This window comes from Oncorhynchus mykiss, chromosome 26 (genome assembly GCF_057628025.1).
Source record: "Oncorhynchus mykiss isolate SJ-2025 chromosome 26, ASM5762802v1, whole genome shotgun sequence".
NCBI lineage: Eukaryota > Metazoa > Chordata > Actinopteri > Salmoniformes > Salmonidae > Oncorhynchus > Oncorhynchus mykiss.
Window position 1 is genome coordinate 19,742,444 of NC_143047.1, and position 18,158 is coordinate 19,760,601.

The 18,158-nt window shown below is 40.8% G+C and overlaps 2 protein-coding genes across 3 annotated transcripts; both read left to right on the forward strand.

Annotated features, from left to right (window-relative positions):
* The first annotated feature begins 2,053 nt into the window (after positions 1-2,053).
* Positions 2,054-3,122, forward strand: pigbos1 (PIGB opposite strand 1). Its single transcript, XM_021586263.3, has 2 exons — positions 2,054-2,157; positions 2,720-3,122. Exon 2 carries the CDS (start codon positions 2,765-2,767, stop codon positions 2,993-2,995), a length of 231 nt encoding a protein of 76 aa, XP_021441938.3. The 5' UTR covers positions 2,054-2,157; positions 2,720-2,764; the 3' UTR covers positions 2,996-3,122.
* On the forward strand, positions 2,066-18,108 carry LOC110506555 (ras-related protein Rab-27A). 2 transcript variants are annotated; one of them, XM_021586262.3, is made up of 6 exons: positions 2,066-2,157; positions 14,082-14,254; positions 14,869-14,954; positions 15,101-15,204; positions 15,336-15,459; positions 17,115-18,108. In XM_021586262.3, the coding sequence occupies exons 2-6, from the start codon at positions 14,102-14,104 to the stop codon at positions 17,317-17,319; spliced, it is 672 nt and encodes a 223-aa protein (XP_021441937.3). In that variant the 5' UTR covers positions 2,066-2,157; positions 14,082-14,101; the 3' UTR covers positions 17,320-18,108. The 2 variants fall into 2 exon arrangements, with proteins under 2 accessions (XP_021441937.3, XP_021441936.3); XM_021586261.3 differs by lacking the exon at positions 2,066-2,157 and adding an exon at positions 6,464-6,704.
* Positions 18,109-18,158: the final 50 nt, after the last annotated feature.

The window sequence follows — 18,158 nt, forward strand, 5'->3', positions numbered from 1 at the left end:
CAAAGAGTCAATATTTGCAGTGTTGCCCATCTCTTTCAAAACCTCTGCAATCTGCCCTGGCATGCTGTAAATTAACTTCTGGGCCACATCCTGACTGATGGCAGCCCATTCTTGCATAATCAATGATTGTAGTTTGTCAGAATTTGTGGGTTTTTATTTGTCCACCTGCCTCTTGAGGATTGACCACAAGTTCTCAATGGGATCAAGGTCTGGGGAGTTTCCTTGGCCATGGACCCAAAATATCTATGTTTTGTTCCCCGAGCCACTTAGTTATCACTTTTGCCTTATGGCAAGGTGCTCCATCATGCTGGAAAAGGCATTGTTCGTCACCAAACTGTTCCTGGGTGGTTGGGAGAAGTTGCTCTCGGAGGATGTGTTGGTACCATTCTTTATTCATGGCTGTGTTCTTAGGCAAAATGGTGAGTGAGCCCACTCCCTTGGCTGAGAAGCAACCCCACACATGAATGGTCTCAGGATGCTTTACTGTTGGCATGACACAGGACTGATGGTAGCGCTCACCTTGTCTTCTCCGGACAAGCTTTTTTCCGGATGCCCCAAACAATCGGAAAGGGGATTAATCAGAGAAAATGACTTTACCCCAGTCCTCAGCAGTCCAATCCCTGTACCTTTAGCAGAATATCAGTCTGTCCCTGATCTTTTTCCTGGAGAGAAGTGGCTTCTTTGATGCCCTTCTTGACACCAGGACATCCTCCAAAAGTCTTCACCTCACTGTGAGTGCATATGCACTCACACCTGCCTGCTGCCATTCCTGAGCAAGCTCTGTACTGGTGGTGCCCCGATCCTGCAGCTGAATCAACTTTAGGAGACGGTCCTGGTGCTTGCTGGACTTTCTTGGGCACCCTGAAGCCTTCTTCCCAACAATTGAACCGCTCTCCTTGAAGTTCTTGATGATCCAATAAATTGTTGATTTAGGTGCAATCTTACTGGCAGCAATATCCTTGCCTGTGAAGCCCTTTTTGTGCAAAGCAATGATGACGGCACGTGTTTCCTTGCAGGTAACCATGGTTGACAGAGGAAGAACAATGATTCCAAGCACCACCCTCCTTTTGAAGCTTCCAGTCTGTTATTCGAACTCAATCAGCATGTTAGAGTGATCTCCAGCCTTGTCCTCGTCAACACTCACACCTGTGTTAACGAGAGAATCACTGACATGATGTCAGCTGGTCCTTTTGTGGCAGGGCTGAAATGCAGTGGAAATATTTTGGGGGGATTCAGTTTATTTGCATGGCAAAGAGGGACTTTGCAATTAATTGCAATTCATCAGATCACTCTTCATAGCATTCTGGAGTATATGCAAATTGCCATCATACAAACTGAGGCAGCAGACTTTGTGAAAATTAATATTTGTGTCATTCTCAAAACTTTTGGCCACGACCGTAGTGTACCATTATCAAGAGGACATGTTTCTTCTTCACTATATAGTTGGGATTTTCGTTTCCTCAGTTTAACAGGCTCTGCTTTGTTTCCGATATTTAAGCGTGCGCAAATCTTTTCCATTACTTAGATAAACTAAAACTAATTACATATAACGTAGATCATTCGAGCAGCACTAAAATCCACATTCGTTTTTTAAAATTTAAAATGTTTTTTTTTATTACAAATGTATTTTATTCATAATACAAACATCAACTTACATTGCTACATCAAACATGTCTAGCAAACCAAACACAGGTCTTAACAATGCTCAAACATACAAAGAATATAAATAAAAAATAAAATACAAAAAATAAACCATTTAAGTGCAATTATATTCACTGAAAAAAAATCCACATTAGTTCCGTGTTTGTGCTCGTAGGTAGATGACGTCAGGCGATTCCTAGGAAAGTGAATGCGATTGTCAAGATATCATTATTGTGTTACATCTCGGTGATGTAAGTTTATACAGCGTGCAATGTTATCTGTACCACTTATAGAACATACAATTGATTTAATAAATTATTATATGCATTTTATGGGGATGAATCGTACAAGTCCCGAATCGCATTTTAAGTTAATTGTTGTCCTTTATCTTGTCCCCTTTCATTCGCCGTAGATGCATGTTCGACCTTTGCACTCAAACCAAACGTCGTTTTATAACCAGCGTTAGTTGTTTAATTGTAGACGGTTTGGTCTAAACACACTTCATAAAAGATCGGGGTGAGTTATGTTAAAGCAAGAAAAATTATGAAAACACAAGATTTGTGTGTCCTTTGTCTCTCACCAGCTAGCTATGGCTAACAACCCACGGCTTTGTCTAAAGGGAATACAGTTTTTGTGAAAGTTGACTTTGTAGCAGGTTGGAATTTATACAGCAGGTTAGGATAACCAATTAGCATTCGTGTAAGTGTAGTAGCGCAGGATCTGGTTGAGTATGAGTGGAGAGTTTTGCAATGTTGCATGTTACAAATAATCTGACACCACAGGGACGTACAACAATTTATGTAATTATTATTCATATGATGTATGTAGCTGAGGTTCGCGTTTGCATCACGAATGCTGTATCATGCACAAAATGTTTTATAAATGCTTACATTTCCTTCTCTGCATATGTAGCAGCTTGGTAATGTCACATCCACGTGATTTAAACTTTTGATATGACATTCTACTACACAATTAAGGCCCATGAAGAAAGCTTTGTGTGCTTCCTGCAAAAACGTAATGTACAACATCAGTGACAATACAAGGCAAAGCTTTTGGGTAATCTCTTCTATTCTTCCAGGATCATCGATGCAAGTGTAGGTGGGACTCCTGATCCAGAGAGAACATGTTTCGACGAAGGATACCCTTTGCACAGATAGCCTTTGCCACTGTGCTAGGAGTTGCTGGGGGAGTTTATATATATAGACCCATGTTTGAGCCCCAGCACAATAACTCTGTTCCAGAGACTTTGAGTCAAACTGAGGACAATTGGATGCCTGAGAGCCAAGGACAGTCTAGAGATGGCAACAATGTGCCTGAGGGTCCTGGACAGTATGAAATCAATAGAACTGTGTAGGAGAGTGTGGTACAGTCTGCGGCCTATGCAGAAGTGGCTGTCAAGGAATCGTTTCAGTTAATTTGTAGTTTGGTGTGTAAATTAGACTTGAATTTAATATTAAATAAAATCCCTTCTGCTACTGAAAGATCTCACAAATCCAGTAATGTGTCAGCAGCATTGGGTAGGTTACTTTCTAATTGTAATCCGTTACAGTTACTAGTTATCTGTTCAAAATTGTTATCAAATTCAAATCAAATTTATTTATATAGCCCTTCTTACATCAGCTGATATATCAAAGTGCTGTACAGAAACCCAGCCTATAACCCCAAACAGCAAGCAATGCAGGTGTAGAAGCACGGTGGCTAGGAAAAACTCCCTAGAAAGGCCAAAACCTAGGAAGAAACCTAGAGAGGAACCAGGCTATGATGGGTGACCAGTCCTCTTCTGGCTGTGCCGGGTGGAGATTATAACAGAACATGGCCAAGATGTTCAAATGTTCATAAATGACCAGCATGGTCAAATAATAGTAATCACAGGAGGAGTCATCATGCCAGGTAGTCCTGAGGCATGGTCCTAGGGCTCAGGTCCTCCAAGAGAGAGAGAGAGCAACAAAGAGAGAATTAGAAAGAGCATACTTAAAACTCACACAGGACACCGGATAAGACACGAGAAATACTCCAGATATAACAGACAGACCCTAGCCCCCCGACACATAAACTACTGCAGCATAAATACTAGAGGCTGAGACAGGAGGGGTCAGGCGACACTGTGGCGCCATCCAATGATACACCCGGACAGGGCCAAACAAGCAGGCTATAACCCCACCCATTTTGCCAAAGCACAGCCCCCACACCACTAGAGGGATATCTTCAACCACCAACTTACCATCCTGAGACAAGGCTGAGTATATCCCACAAAGATCTCCGCCACGGCACAACCCAAGGGGGGCGCCAACCCAGACAGGAAGACCACGTCAGTGACTCAACCCACTCAAGTGACGCACCCCTCCTAGGGATGGCATAGAAGAGCACCAGTAAGCCAGTGACTCAGCCCTTTTAATAGGGTTAGAGGCAGAGAATCCCAGTGGAGAGGGGAACCGGCCAGGCAGAGACAGCAAGGGCGGTTCGTTGCTCCAGTGCCTTTCCGTTCACCTTCACACTCCTGGGCTAGACTACACTCAATCATAGGACCTACTGAAGAGATGAATCAGCGTCCAGAGTAACACCGTGGTCCTTCACAGTTTTATTTGAGACGACTGTACAACCATCAAGATAAATTGTCAGATTCAACAGAAGATCTCTTGTTTCTTGGGACCTAGAACAAGCATCTCTGTTTTGTCCGGGTTTAAAAGTAGAAAGTTTGCAGCCATCCACTTCCTTATGTCTGAAACACAGGCTTTCAGCGAGGGCAATTTTGGGGCTTCACCATGTTTCATTGAAATGTACAGCTGTGTGTCATCTGCATAGCAGTGAAAGATAACATTATGTTTTCGAATGACATCCCCAAGAGGTAAAATATATAGTGAATACAATAGTGGTCCTAAAACGGAACACTGAAATTTACAGTTGATTTGTCAGAGGACAAACCATTTACAGAGACAAACTGATATCTTTCCGACAGATAAGATCTAAACCAGGCCAGAACTTGTCCGTGTAGACCAATTTGGGTTTCCAATCTCTCCAAAAGAATGCGGTGATCGATGGTATCAAAAGCAGCACTAAGGTCTAGGAGCACGAGGACAGATGCAGAGCCTCAGTCTGACGCCATTAAAAGGTAATTTACCACCTTCACAAGTGCAGTCTCAGTGCTATGATGGGGTCTAAAACCAGACTGAAGCATTTCGTATACATTGTCTTCAGGAAGGCAGTGAGTTGCATTCAATATAGGCCGATTAGTTTTTTATATTTTCTGGGTCAAGGTTTGGCTTTTTCAAGAGAGGCTTTATTACTGCCACTTTTAGTGAGTTTGTTACACATCCGGTGGATAGAGAGACGTTTTTTATGTTCAACATAGGAGGGCCAAGCACAGGAAGCAGCACTTTCAGTAGTTTAGTTGGAATCGGGTCCGGTATGCAGCTTGAAGGTTTAGAGGCCATGATTATTTTCATAATTGTGTCAAGAGATAGTACCAAAACACTTGTCTTTCTTGATCCTAGGTCCTGGCAGAGTTGTGCAGACTCAGGACAACTGAGTTTTTGGAGGAATACACAGATTTAAAGAGGAGTCTATAATTTACTTTCTAATGATCATGATCTTTTCCTCAAAGAAGTTCATGAATTTATCCTCTCTTGGGGAATGCTGCTTTTTAGTTAGCTTTGCGACAGTATCAAAAATAAATTTCTGGTTCTTATTTTCCTCAATTAAGTTGGAAAAATAGGATGATCGAGCAGCAGTGAGGGCTCTTCGATACTGCACGGTACTGTCTTTCCAGGAACATAACTTTTGGATTACCCAAGCTAAATAACGTAATATGATTCCATTCTTTTGCTTTTAGATTACTATCCCCTTAAGAGGCATTAGAAGAAGACAAACATGTATGTTACCAATTGAACGACATCTATTGCAGGATAAATCAATGTTAAAGTTTACATAGGTGGCCATATATGGATGTTACATTTTAATTTCTGGGTTGGTTATGTAGGCTTCTTCTAACCCATCGCTTTCTACTACATATAATAAATAATACGATTAAATTATATCTTTACATTAAAAACCAAAGTCTATCAGAATTCCAATCATTCCAATAAATGTTATACCCCTTGATCTTCAAGAATAGGACTTGGAAGTATAGATTAGCCAAATTGTTTTACCTGAGCATGACCCCAAAACTAAGGACTTATTAGCCAGCCCTACTCTGTTTATGATTTTGTCATGGAGGACTGATTGGGCTCACTGCGCTCATGGAATGGCATGCTTTGAGCACTACTGAAAAGTGCTATTTACATGTGACAAATGAATACCATATGCTGCATTTGCTATAGGCCTATTGTTTACCTTTTTTTGGTGACACTTTAGATATATTGATTATATATATATATATATATATATAACGGCTTGACAGAAATGGTAGCAGAAGGTGAATGTTGAACTTTTGTTGCATACATATCCAGATGATGCTGCTACTATTTTATGCAATGACACTGTCGGTGGGTTAGAAGCATTACTCCCCAACCCTGTGTGTCACTTCCAACACACCGACCGTGTCATGGCGCAAAATAGTATGCAGCATCATCTGGATATGTATGCAACAAAAGTTCCAACATTCACCTTCTGCTACCATTTCTGTCAAGCCGTTTACGCATACAGTTTGACGTATACGTTCGATAAATCCAACGTATGCACTGCAACTACCTCTGCAACGCAATGCTGCAAGGCAAACGCAGCGTTTAATTGTAAATGAATGTAATTCTGGTGTACCAAAATGCAATGAAGCTGTGGGTGTGATCAAAGTGTAGTTCCAAAAGAATACTCCTGAGCGGGTAGGGTCGTTTTCCGTTCCGAGGTCTTTTACGGGTTGGCGAGAGAGGGAGGGGCTGGCTCACTTCAACTGAACGGGAAGTGATGTTACGTTGATTGTGAAGGGTGTTCATGCAACAAATGGATCGAAAGGACTTAGTAAACCCAATTTAGTGAGTAATTTTTTTATTTAAAAATCAACAAATTGTCATCGCTTTTGATAGGGCGATTCTACACGAAACACCAAGAAAGAAAGAGACGCACAGACACTGGTAAGTTGAATTTCTCGAAATAAAGTTAGCGTGATAAATATCTCGGCATATGGAGCTGTTTAGCGGATTTGTTTCTATCGACAGCTATAAGTGCAACATATTACATTTTCTTCTCAGGACGGGGTTACTTCATCGTATAACGACCACCTGCATTTTCACTGAGCTGAGGCTGAAACAAAGTTATTTCCTGCTCACATTTACTAGGCCTACTTGAAGCCAAGGCTACTTTTTTTTATATAGTTGCCTAGATAGACCTACATTGTAAAACAGGATAGGCTACGTGTAGCCTGTACTTAGTTGGGTAGGAATGCGACACTTTCATTGGGAATTGATGTAACATTTTCCTATCAAATTACATTTAATTTGAGTTTTAACATTATACTGCAGCTAAATCAGCCTCCGTGTTTCTTGGTAGTCTTAAACAAATCTACGTTGAAACAAATGTACACCTCACACACATGGTTATGGACTTCAAAAAACAAGATACTTGTACCATGTCAGAAATAGCATTTAAATGTATAAAATGTTGAGTTTGCATCCCAATATTATACTTTCTATACATAACAGATGTATTTTTTATATATATATATATATATATATATATGAGTTGAACGTATCACACCTTATTTAATAGTTTTCCAGTGGAAGCAACAACGAAGAGGGAAACTGTTCACGTGTAATGGGACCTCATAATTACAACCCTTGTATTGGCTACATTTATCTAGGTTTATCTATCCATAAACCTGCGTTCATTTGGCTGGTGAAACATCAACAGGCGTCTACCTCACTATTTTGGTATGGTGTCTTAGGGATATGAGTCTGGCATTTTGGCTGGAGACATGCCATGCAGAAAAAACATCAGCTCAGACCAAACCAAACCAAAAATGAACACTGAACTAAAAATGTTTCTTTGTGTTAATAGATTTTTATTTTCTCAAGGTTTTAACACATTCTGGACATGATAAACCAATTTATTCCAAATGTAAGTTTTAGGATGTCTTTAGTTTACTTTACATCTGTCAGCTATTCAAAGATAGACCTCTGTCTAGTCTGAGATTTGAGCAATTGTGCTTGTGAACAAACTAGGAGATATGGTTATTAAACAGGGTCAATGGTAGAGACAACTACATGATGACCAACTGAGCTGGGGGTTATTAGATGTTGTTTTATGTTTCAAGTAGGGTTTGTGTCAGATAATCAATTGTTTTCTTTTCTCTCTCTGTGTGTGTGCGTGCGTGCGTGCGGGCAGGTATGTGTGTTTGAAATGTTTCTACTGATAGGACAATATTTAAAAATTATGGTTATTTCACACATGTACAAGTGTGTATTAATACGCATTTGTGAATTGGAAATGTGTTTTTAAATATCCTAACTCCACCTGAGACACCCTTGGAGAGTGGGGTCATGGCCAGGGTCACCATTGTCCAGCGCCCCTGGAACAATTTAGGCTTACGTGTCTTCAAACTAGCAACCTTTCAGTTACTGGACCAACGCTCAGGTAGCCTAGTGGTTAGAGCGTTGGTCTAGTAACCGGAAGGTTGTAAGTTCAAACCCCTGAGCTGACAAGGTACAAATCTGTCGTTCTGCCCCTGAACAGGCAGTTAACCCACTGTTCCTAGGCCGTCATTGAAAATAAGAATTTGTTCTTAACTGACTTGCCTAGTTAAATAAAGGTAAAATACATTTTAAAAATCACTGCCGCCCATCATAATCTGTAGACCATTTCTCATCATCAGAATAACATCTCTTCACTTACATATATATACAACATATTCATACTCAGAATGTTACAAAATAGTGCTTCCAGTCCTGAACATGATGAAACCTGGTGATATTTCAGATGCATATTGGCAAGTCATTCTGTCAGTACATCTGGGATGAGTGCTGTTGTATTGTGGTACTGCAACACCCTTCATCTTGTGCAGTTTGTTTAAGTTCATGTCATCTGCATATCCTCATTCGAGGAGTTTGCTGTTATAGTTGGCCAACTGCCCAGGGTGGGTACTTCAGCTCTACTGCTCTGAGAATGTCTGAAAGGCTGTGTTCTGCTTGCTGGCACATAATCTAAGATGCCCTCCTCCAACTAGTGTGAAATCCGCACCACCAGAGAACAGGGCTTTGCCTAAAAGCCTTTTAATCACTTTCACTTGAAGTTTAGGTTTAAAAGTAAACATTCAATAACTTTGAAACACCTTTTGGAAGAGGACTAAGGCTGATCCTTGTTTGAGCTCAGTTTGGATCTTCTGTTTTAGAAATGGGCAGGGGCAGCGATGTGAATCAAATAATTTGAGCAAATTCTGTGCAAAAAATGTGTAGAGAATCTGAATTTAATATTTACCTGATATCAGTGACAGGCAGTGAGGTAGAACTAGCCAGTCAGTGCATAGGGATTTCACTCAAAAACAAGTGCAGAAGGCCTACTCAAGATGATGTAATGTCTAACTTGTAAGGTTGTACTTCACTTAATTTACACTTGTGTAAATAAGGGATACAAAGTATTGAAAGCAGGTGATTCCACAATCCACACTGGTGTGGTTCCTGAGTTAAATAAGCAATTAACATCCCACCATGCTTAGGATCATGTATAAAAATGCTGAGCAGGCCATTTTTTTGGCTACCATGGCCATGTCCCCATGTTTTTTGTTGAGTTGGTACAGTTATTTTTCTTTCACTTTGAGAATGTGGAGTAGGTTGTGTAGATCAGTAAAATGTTTTAAACATTTGTTGTCCCTTTTTTAGATAACATTTTAAGGCAACTAAATGTGAAGACAGTGCAAGGGGTCTGTAGACTTTCACTAGAGACTGTAAGCCTTTGGCCTACATGATTAGCATCCTCTGTAGCAGCCTGCTTTCACATTAACTTTTGCAGTTAAGGGGGCCTGTTTCTCTGGGGAAAGCCTCTGTAAATGTGTCCCTGCTGGCCAGATGGTGTACCCTTATACCAGCATGAACTGCCTGGCGACCAAGAGATTTGAGACATATCATTTACTTAATAATACAGTTGACTGTCCTTTTTGCTTGACGAGGTCAATCGATTAGTGTGTGCAGGTAGTGCTGTGCAGTTGTGCGTTGAAACATAATAAGTCGGTCCATATATAAGCCTTTAGAATGTAAGCCTGGCTATTCCAGCTCAGAGAGGCTGGAGATGGGGTACCACTAGTCCAGTCACAGTGTGTTCATCACAGAACTTGATTTTGCTCCAGACTTTAAGCAGCTTATTGCTCAGGATGAGGGCTTTAGTGCTGGACAGAGTGAAAGAATGCCTTTTCATACCGTGGTCATGTGATGGACTCTGCTTTCAGTGGGAATCACATCCAGCTGGTTCTCCTGAATATCATTTGATGGATTTCTGTGTTCAGTTCATTTTGTGTCCACCACAGTCTTTCTCATTCACAGGCCTCAACTTTCTAGCTATGCTATAATAACTCCGTAGTAATGCATGTCACTATAGCTTTGTGTAATACATATTTTGTATCTATCAAAAACACATGGATTAATTCTGATTTATTTACATAAACTATTTAAGGACCAGGACCTATCATGCCAGTGAAAATGTCAGCTCAATACAATTTGAACTCCATTGTGACAACTCTTATGGAATAACTTGTTTTTCTTGTGAATTTTTAGTCTGTTGATCAATTGTGTAATTCTTAGTCTTATTTGCATAATTACCCACAATTAATCCTCTCATGTAGAGTTTCAATCTGTAACAGTTGCCCCAAATAGGAGATTATCCACTTTTACCAAGCAAACAGGTGAAAGTTCACTGCGGATGGGGTTTTAGCAGGATCTAAGTTTGAGCATTTCCTTACTGAACATGCATAGAGGCAAATGTAGTTTCTTTCACATAAAATATTTGTGTTTCCTGTTACTGTGTCAGCATACTTACATTACCATGAGAAGAGAGCTGTAGGCTCTCAAAAGACAGACCGAGGCGTGTCTGTCTCCAACATATCTCTAAAAGTTTTGTCCTCGGGTCAACTGTTTCGCAGGCACTCTCCCCTGCTAGCGTAAAAATCTGCGCTTTTTAAGGCACTGGGAACCGTTTTATGTTGTGGTTATGTAGTAGAAACTAGAGGTTGACCGATTAATCGGAATGGCCAATTTAATTAGGGGTGATTTCAAGTTTTCATAACAATTGGTATTTTTGGACACATTTGGCAGATTTAAAAATAATACAAAAATTACACCTTTTATTTATCCTTTATTTAACTAGGCAAGTCAGTTAAGAACACATTCTTAATTTCAATGACGACCTAGGAACGTTGGGTTAACTGCCTTGTTCAGGAGCAGAATGACAGATCTGTACCTTGTCAGCTCGGGGATTCAATCTTGCAACCTTACAGTTAACTAGTCCAACGCTCTAACCACTTGATTACATTGCACTCCACGAGGAGCCTGCCTGTTATGGGAATGCAGTAAGAAGCCAAGGTAAGTTGCTAGCTAGCATTAAACTTATCTTATAAGAAAAACAATCAATCATAAATCACCAGTTAACTACACATGGTTGATGATATTACTAGTTTATCTAGCATGTCCTGCGTTGCATATAATCGATGCGGTGCGTATTTGCGAAAAAGGACTGTATTGCTCCAATGTGTACCTAACCATAAACATCAATGCCTTTTCTTAAAATCAATACCCCAGTATATATTTTGAAACCTGCATATTTTGTTAATATTGCCTGCTAACCTGGCTCGTTGCAAACTCTGTGAAGACTATTTCTTCCTAACAAAGACTGCAAACGGGGGATATTTAACAAAAGCACATTTGCGAAAAAAGCACAATCGTTGGACGACTGTACCTAACCATAAACATCAATGCCTTTCTTAAAATCAATACACAAAAGTATATATTTTTAAACCTGCATATTTTGCTAAAAGAAATCCAGGTTAGCAGGCAATATTAACCAGGTGAAATTGTGTCACTTCTCTTGCGTTCATTGCACGCAGAGTCAGTGTATATGCAACAGTTTGGGCTGCCTAATTTGCCAGAGTTTTACGTAATTCTGACAACATTGTAGGTTGTGCAATGTAACAGGAATATTTAGACTTATGGATGCCACCCGTTAGATAAAATACGGAACGGTTCCGTATTTCACTGAAAAAATAAGCATCTTGTTTTCGAGATGATAGTTTCCGGATTCGACCATATAAATGACCTAAGGCTCGTATTTCTGTGTGTTATTGTGTTATAATTAAGTCTATGATTTGATATTTGATAGAGCAGTCTGACTGAGCGACGGTAGGCACCAGCAGGCTCGTAAGCATTAATTCAAACGGCACTTTCGTGCATTTTGCCAACAGCTCGTCGCTGTCCTTCAAGCATTGAGCTGTTTATGACTTCAAGCCTATCAACTCCTGAGACTAGGCTGGTGTAACCGATGTGAAAAGGCTAACTAGTTAGCGCGCACCCCGCTAATAGCGTTTCAAACGTCACTCGCTCTGAGACTTGGAGTGGTTGTTCCCCTTGCTCTGCAAGGGCTGCGGCTTTTGTGGAGCGATGGGTAACGCTGCTTCGAGGGTGCCTGTTGTCGATGTGTTCCTGGTTCGAGCCCAGGTAGGGGCGAGGAGAGGGACGGAAGCTATGCTGTTACACTGGCATGACTATAGTGCCTATAAGAACATCCAATAGTCAAAGGTATATGAAATACAAATCGTATAGAGAAATTGTCCTATAATTACTATAATAACAACAACCTAAAACTTCTTACCTGGGAATATTGAAGACTCATGTTAAAAGGAACCACCAGCTTTCATATGTTCTCATGTTCTGAGCAAGGAACTTAAACGTTAGCCTTTTTACATGGCACATATTGCACTTTTGCTTTCTTCTCTAACACTTTGTTTTTGCATTATTTAAACCAAATTGAACATTCATTTTATTTGAGGCTAAATTGATTTTATTGATGTATTATATTAAGTTAAAATAAGTGTTCATTCAGTATTGTTGTAATTGTCGTCATTATAAATTTTAAAAAATGTAATCGTCCGATTAACCGGTATCGGCTTTTTTTGGTCCTCCAATTATCGGTATCGGCGTTGAAAAATCATAATCGGTCGACCTCTAGTAGAAACCATTCTGAAAATGCGCTCATGATTTGAAAAACACTACATGACCAAAAATGCTCTTCCATCATCCCACCCCCCCAGCCTCCACTCTTATGGGAAGGCTTTCCACTAAGTGTTGGAACATTGCTGCAGGGACTTGCCTCCTTTCAGCCACAAGAGCATTAGTGAGGTCAGGCACAGATGTTGGACGATTAGGCCTGGCTCAGTCGGTGTTCCAATTCATCCAAAAGGTGTTTGATAGGGTTTAGGTTGTGGCTCTGTGCAGGCCAGTCAAGTGCTTCCACACTGATCTTGAAAAAACATTTCTGTATGGACCTCACTTTGTACACGAGGGCATTGTCATACTAAAACAGGAAAGGGCCTTCGTCAAACTGTTGCCACAAAGTGGCAGCACAGAATTGTCTAGAATGTCATCGTATGCTGTAGCATTACGATTTCCCTTCATTAGAACTAAGAGGCATAGCCCAAACCATGAAAAACAGCCCCAGACCACTATTCCTCCTCCATCAAGCTTTACAATTGGCACTATGTATTGGGGCAGGTAGTGTTCTCCTGGCATCCGCCAAACCCAGATTCTTCCGTCAGACTGCCAGATGGTGAAGCTTGATTCATCACTCCAGAGAATGTGTTTTCACTGCTCCAGATTCCAATGGCTTGGAGCTGTACACCACTCCAGCTGATGCTTGGCATTGCGCGTGGTGATCTTAGGCTTGTGTGCGGCTGCTCGGCCATGGAAACCCATTTCATGAAGCTCCTGACGTTGCTTCCAGAGAAAGTTTGGAACTCGGTAATGAGCGTTACAACTGAGGATGGACTACTTTTACGGTCCCGTTCTTTGACCTTGTGTGGCCTACTACTTCGCTGCTGAGCCATTCTTGCTCCTAGACGTTTCCACTTCACAATAACAGTACTTACAGTTGAACGGGGCAGCTCTAGCAGGGCAGAAATTTGACCAACTGACTTGTTTGGATAGGTGGCATCCTGGGATCCTATGACGGTGCCATGTTGAAAGTAACTGAGCTCTTCAGTAAGGCTATTCTACTGCCAATGTTTGTCTATGGAGATTGCACGGCGGTGTGCTCGATTTTATACACCTGTCAGCAACAGGTGTGGCTAAAATAGCTGTATCCACTAATTTGAAGAGGTGTCCACATACTCATATGAATGTGTGTGTGTGTGTGTATATATATATATAGTTTAGTTTACAAATGATTATCTACAGTCTCGGTTTTAAATTTGCATCAGGATATGTGCACAGATTTTAAATTGCTTCCTTCAATGTTTGGTTTCTTTGTCTGGTTTTCAGGTCTGAAATAAGCACTCACTATGTCTGATGGGGACTATGATTACCTCATCAAATTCCTAGCCCTTGGTGATTCTGGAGTGGGGAAAACCAGCTTTCTCTACCAGTACACCGACAAAAAGTTTAACTCCAAATTCATCACTACAGTGGGCATTGATTTCAGAGAAAAACGAGTGGTAAGTTGATTGCCCTAGTCATACAATTTGTCACTTGTGTGAGAATCCATGAATTAAATGATTCACATACAGGTACTCCCCTACCACCCGTAATGACCAGATAGTGTGCTGCTTGGTTGAAAGAGTTAACATTTGAAATGGCCAATTATTCCATGTGAAAATGTTTGTAGTGCAGGTTTACTCTTAACCATGGAAAGTAAGTAGGAGCTTAAAAGCATTACTCCTCGTAGTGGTAGAACTGTTTTTTTGTAGGGAATGAGTCTGAAACATATGAACCTGCCGATGTACCAGTATGTGTGGGTGTCGCAGGAATCTGAGGGACTCCCAGACCAAGAATTGGATGACTAATATCACTTGAGTTCAGCAGCACCCTCCTAGAAAATAAACACTTCACACCACATAACCAAACACCAGGGTAATTTAATCATAATCACTCATGCTGTGTATAATTGTAGAGATTATCAGTGCAAACATTTTCCATCTAAATGTTTAGGTTCACTTTGGGTTGCAAGATAATACAGTATATGTAGTATATATATGTTTTTAGGGCCTCATAGCCAGAATGACCTCACACTGCTTTATATGGGTATAATAACTCTCTCTCTGTCTGACAGGTATACAAATCAAATGGTCCAGAAGGGGCAGCAGGCAGAGGACAGAGGATTCATGTTCAGCTGTGGGACACGGCGGGGCAGGAGAGGTAAGCCAATCCAAAACTAATCTCCCACTGACACTTTTGCTCAAGCCCTCACTGGCTGTCAGGTAGTTGTTGGCAGCTTTCAATTGCTTACTTTCTTCAAGCTGAATGAAGCTCTTTACAAGGTGTTTTTTCTTGTGTGGTGTCAGGTTTCGGAGTTTGACAACGGCTTTCTTCCGAGATGCGATGGGCTTCCTCCTCCTGTTTGACCTCACCAATGAGCAGAGTTTCCTTAATGTCAGAAATTGGATGAGTAAGTCCTCTGTACATGTAGATTCTGACAACCACAATCTCATGTTGACTTCCAAAGAAATGTGCAGTGTCTTAACCACTATCTTTCAATCATGACTGGTGGGCTAATGACTGGCTTATTCACTTTTTCAGGTCAATTACAGATGCACGCTTACTGCGAGAATCCAGACATTGTACTCTGTGGCAACAAGTGTGACCTGCTGGAGCAGAGGGCAGTCCGTGAAGATGAGGCCCGTGAGTTGGCAGAGAAGTATGGGTATGTGTCCCTTACCCGTGACTAACCCTCCCTGAAACATTTGCCAAGAAGGCAGTGGCTGATGTGTGTTTACTCAAGGCTGTGCAGGGGAATCTCGAACAATACTAAATGTTAGGCTAGGTTGGTCTTTCTGGAAAGGCAAATATTTACACATCCATGTAAAGTATCCTGCTTGTGGCCTGAAATTACACATTTAGTGAATATAAAGGGATTAGATATGGACATCCTATGTTTTGCTAAAACTAACAAATGCAAATTTGTGGTCAAAAGCCATGTCGTAAGAGACTACGGACTCTATTTTAAAAAACCTAACTCAATGGTAAATATAAACGCTGGGGGTAGCTCTATAGGTGGAGGGGTGTGTCAATAATATTTTTGCTATTTTCACAGCTGTTCTTATGAGCATAATAGCGTGCGGTGGTGCGAAATGGCTGTTTTATAAATGTATGAATAAACAAGTTGTAGGTGGGAGCCGGTAGGGATATCCTTGTCTCATCGCGCATCAGCGACTCCTGTGCAACTAGGTTGCTAGGTGCACGGTGTTTCCTCCGATACACTGGTGTAGCTGGCTTCCGGGTTGGATGCGTGCTGTGTTAAGAAGCAGTGCGGCTTGGTTGGGTTGTGTATCGGAGGACGCATGACTTTCAACCTTCGTCTCTCCCGAGCCCGTACGGGAGTTGTAGTGATGAGACAAGATAGTAGCTACAATTGGATACCACGAAATTGGGGATAATTTTTTTTATTCTTAAGTTTATGGGGAACATAAGTGCTTTTTTAAAATCTCTTGTTCCATGTGCATATGGGCACTGTGAGTCAGGGCTGGATAGGCTGCGCTTCCGTTGTCAATATCCATGCCGTATCCAACCGCGTTAGCTACTGAATTTGCATACTGAAATTGGCACTTTGGCGCACGTTTTTAAGGACACTAATTGGATATTGCCACCCCTCCCACCTCATCTCAAGCGAGTTCATACGACAGGTAAATTACCAATCCTGGCGCTAGGGTGTGAAAATAGAACAGCCCTGGTTTTAACAGGTCTAAATTGCAAACAAGCGTGCGTTTTGACAATTGCACGATCTTAAGGCCAGCCGAAAATAGAGCCCCCAGTGCTTAGAGTTATGATCATGTTATGTTAAAACGTTATGGTGAGCTGAATGGCCATCTTGTGCGCGGAAAATATCTACGTGACAACATATTTAAAGTTTTAATCAGATTAACATAGCCCAGTCATAATGTTATTGTTGAATATCATATAGGTAGCCAGTCTGAAGTCTCTCTTCCAGATGCACATCATATTGAGTTGTCATGGTTGACTAGATACGACTCATATGTCAGATTTGGTTAGTGTCATTATTTTTTTAATTTACCGATGGCTCCACCAGTCTGAAATCCAATGTGGTTTTTAGAGAGCCATGCTCCTCTACTATTTCAAATATGCATCTTCCACTGCTATAGCACAAGTGCATGTTTCATGACGAAAAACAAACACCCACACAAATCATTTTTTATCAACCTTGATTTATTTTCAACTGCTGAGAACTATATTTTGTCTTAGAGTAAAGCTTTCAATTAGATCAAAACTTATTCAGGTTGTAGGTAGATAGTTTGCATCATACAGTCAATGTTCTTATGTGTTGCTCTCCTTCCCGTGCAGAATCCCTTACTTTGAGACAAGTGCAGCTAACGGGCAGTTTGTTAGCCAGGCTGTGGATGTCCTGCTGGACCTCATCATGAAGAGGATGGAGCGCTGTGTGGACAAGTCCTGGATCCCTGATGGAACTGTGCGATCCAATGGACACAGTGGTCACACAGACATCACAGAGCCCAAGACCCAGGAGAAGGGCAAATGTGCTTGTTAGGGTCCACATACAGATAATGGTTACACCATCCCCTCAGTGATGTTTTGGTAGGACTGGGCTTTATGGTATGTGATGAAAGGCATGTAATATTTGTAAATCAATGATGTCATAGTAAGTTTTGGCAAGATGTGGGGGGGGGGGGGGGGAGAGTGTGTATGACGTGCAATGCTGAAAGTAACTACTAACCCCTGCCAAATGTTCCAGAGCATCATTATGTTTTGTTAATTTGATTATGCCATTTGGTGTGGTGCCTCTCCTTACACTTGTCCATACAGTGTCAATTAAGTGCCTTTTTATGTCTCCATTTCGGAGAATATTAAATGTATTTTACATTGTAAAAGAAAAGTGTATTATAACCAACTATTTGCTAAGATCCAGTAGAAAAGTGAAAGCCACTGAAAGTTGTATTAGTTGAACACTTTCCTGTGAATTAAAAGGAAACCCATCCTTATTACATTGAACTTTTTGACACAGGATATTTTTGTCACTATGCACTTCCATTTATTCTTGTACAATGTAAAAGTCCTGAGCACATGCAATCTGTAGTGAATAGAGTGATTTGTTTCGTATAGGCCTGCTCTGTAGTAGCAGAGTAGCTGTGTTTTTATTTGTATCACAATGTCGGGTTATTATGTTTGAGGTTCCATGTAAATCAATGCTGATTTTGTTCATTCGTAATTTTACAATGTGCCTTAAATCTGCTGTATTCTGTCAAACACTGTTTTCATGCCAAATATGTAAACCATATCCTTTATTCCATAAAATAAATATATTTTATTATTTATTAAAGCGCTGTCTCAGTTCTCACCTTGGCTAACGTTACCTCTGAAACAATCGTA

What these genes read in the sequence shown, in the direction of transcription:
- pigbos1 (XM_021586263.3), top strand. Translation starts at nt 2,765, where the DNA reads ATGTTTCGACGAAGGATACCCTTTGCACAGATAGCCTTTGCCACTGTG.
- LOC110506555 (XM_021586262.3), top strand. Translation starts at nt 14,102, where the DNA reads ATGTCTGATGGGGACTATGATTACCTCATCAAATTCCTAGCCCTTGGT. An exon ending in ATTTCAGAGAAAAACGAGTG is followed by an intron (nt 14,255 to 14,868) that starts GTAAGTTGATTG and finishes TCTGTCTGACAG; the next exon opens with GTATACAAATCAAATGGTCC. An exon ending in TAATGTCAGAAATTGGATGA is followed by an intron (nt 15,205 to 15,335) that starts GTAAGTCCTCTG and finishes TCACTTTTTCAG; the next exon opens with GTCAATTACAGATGCACGCT.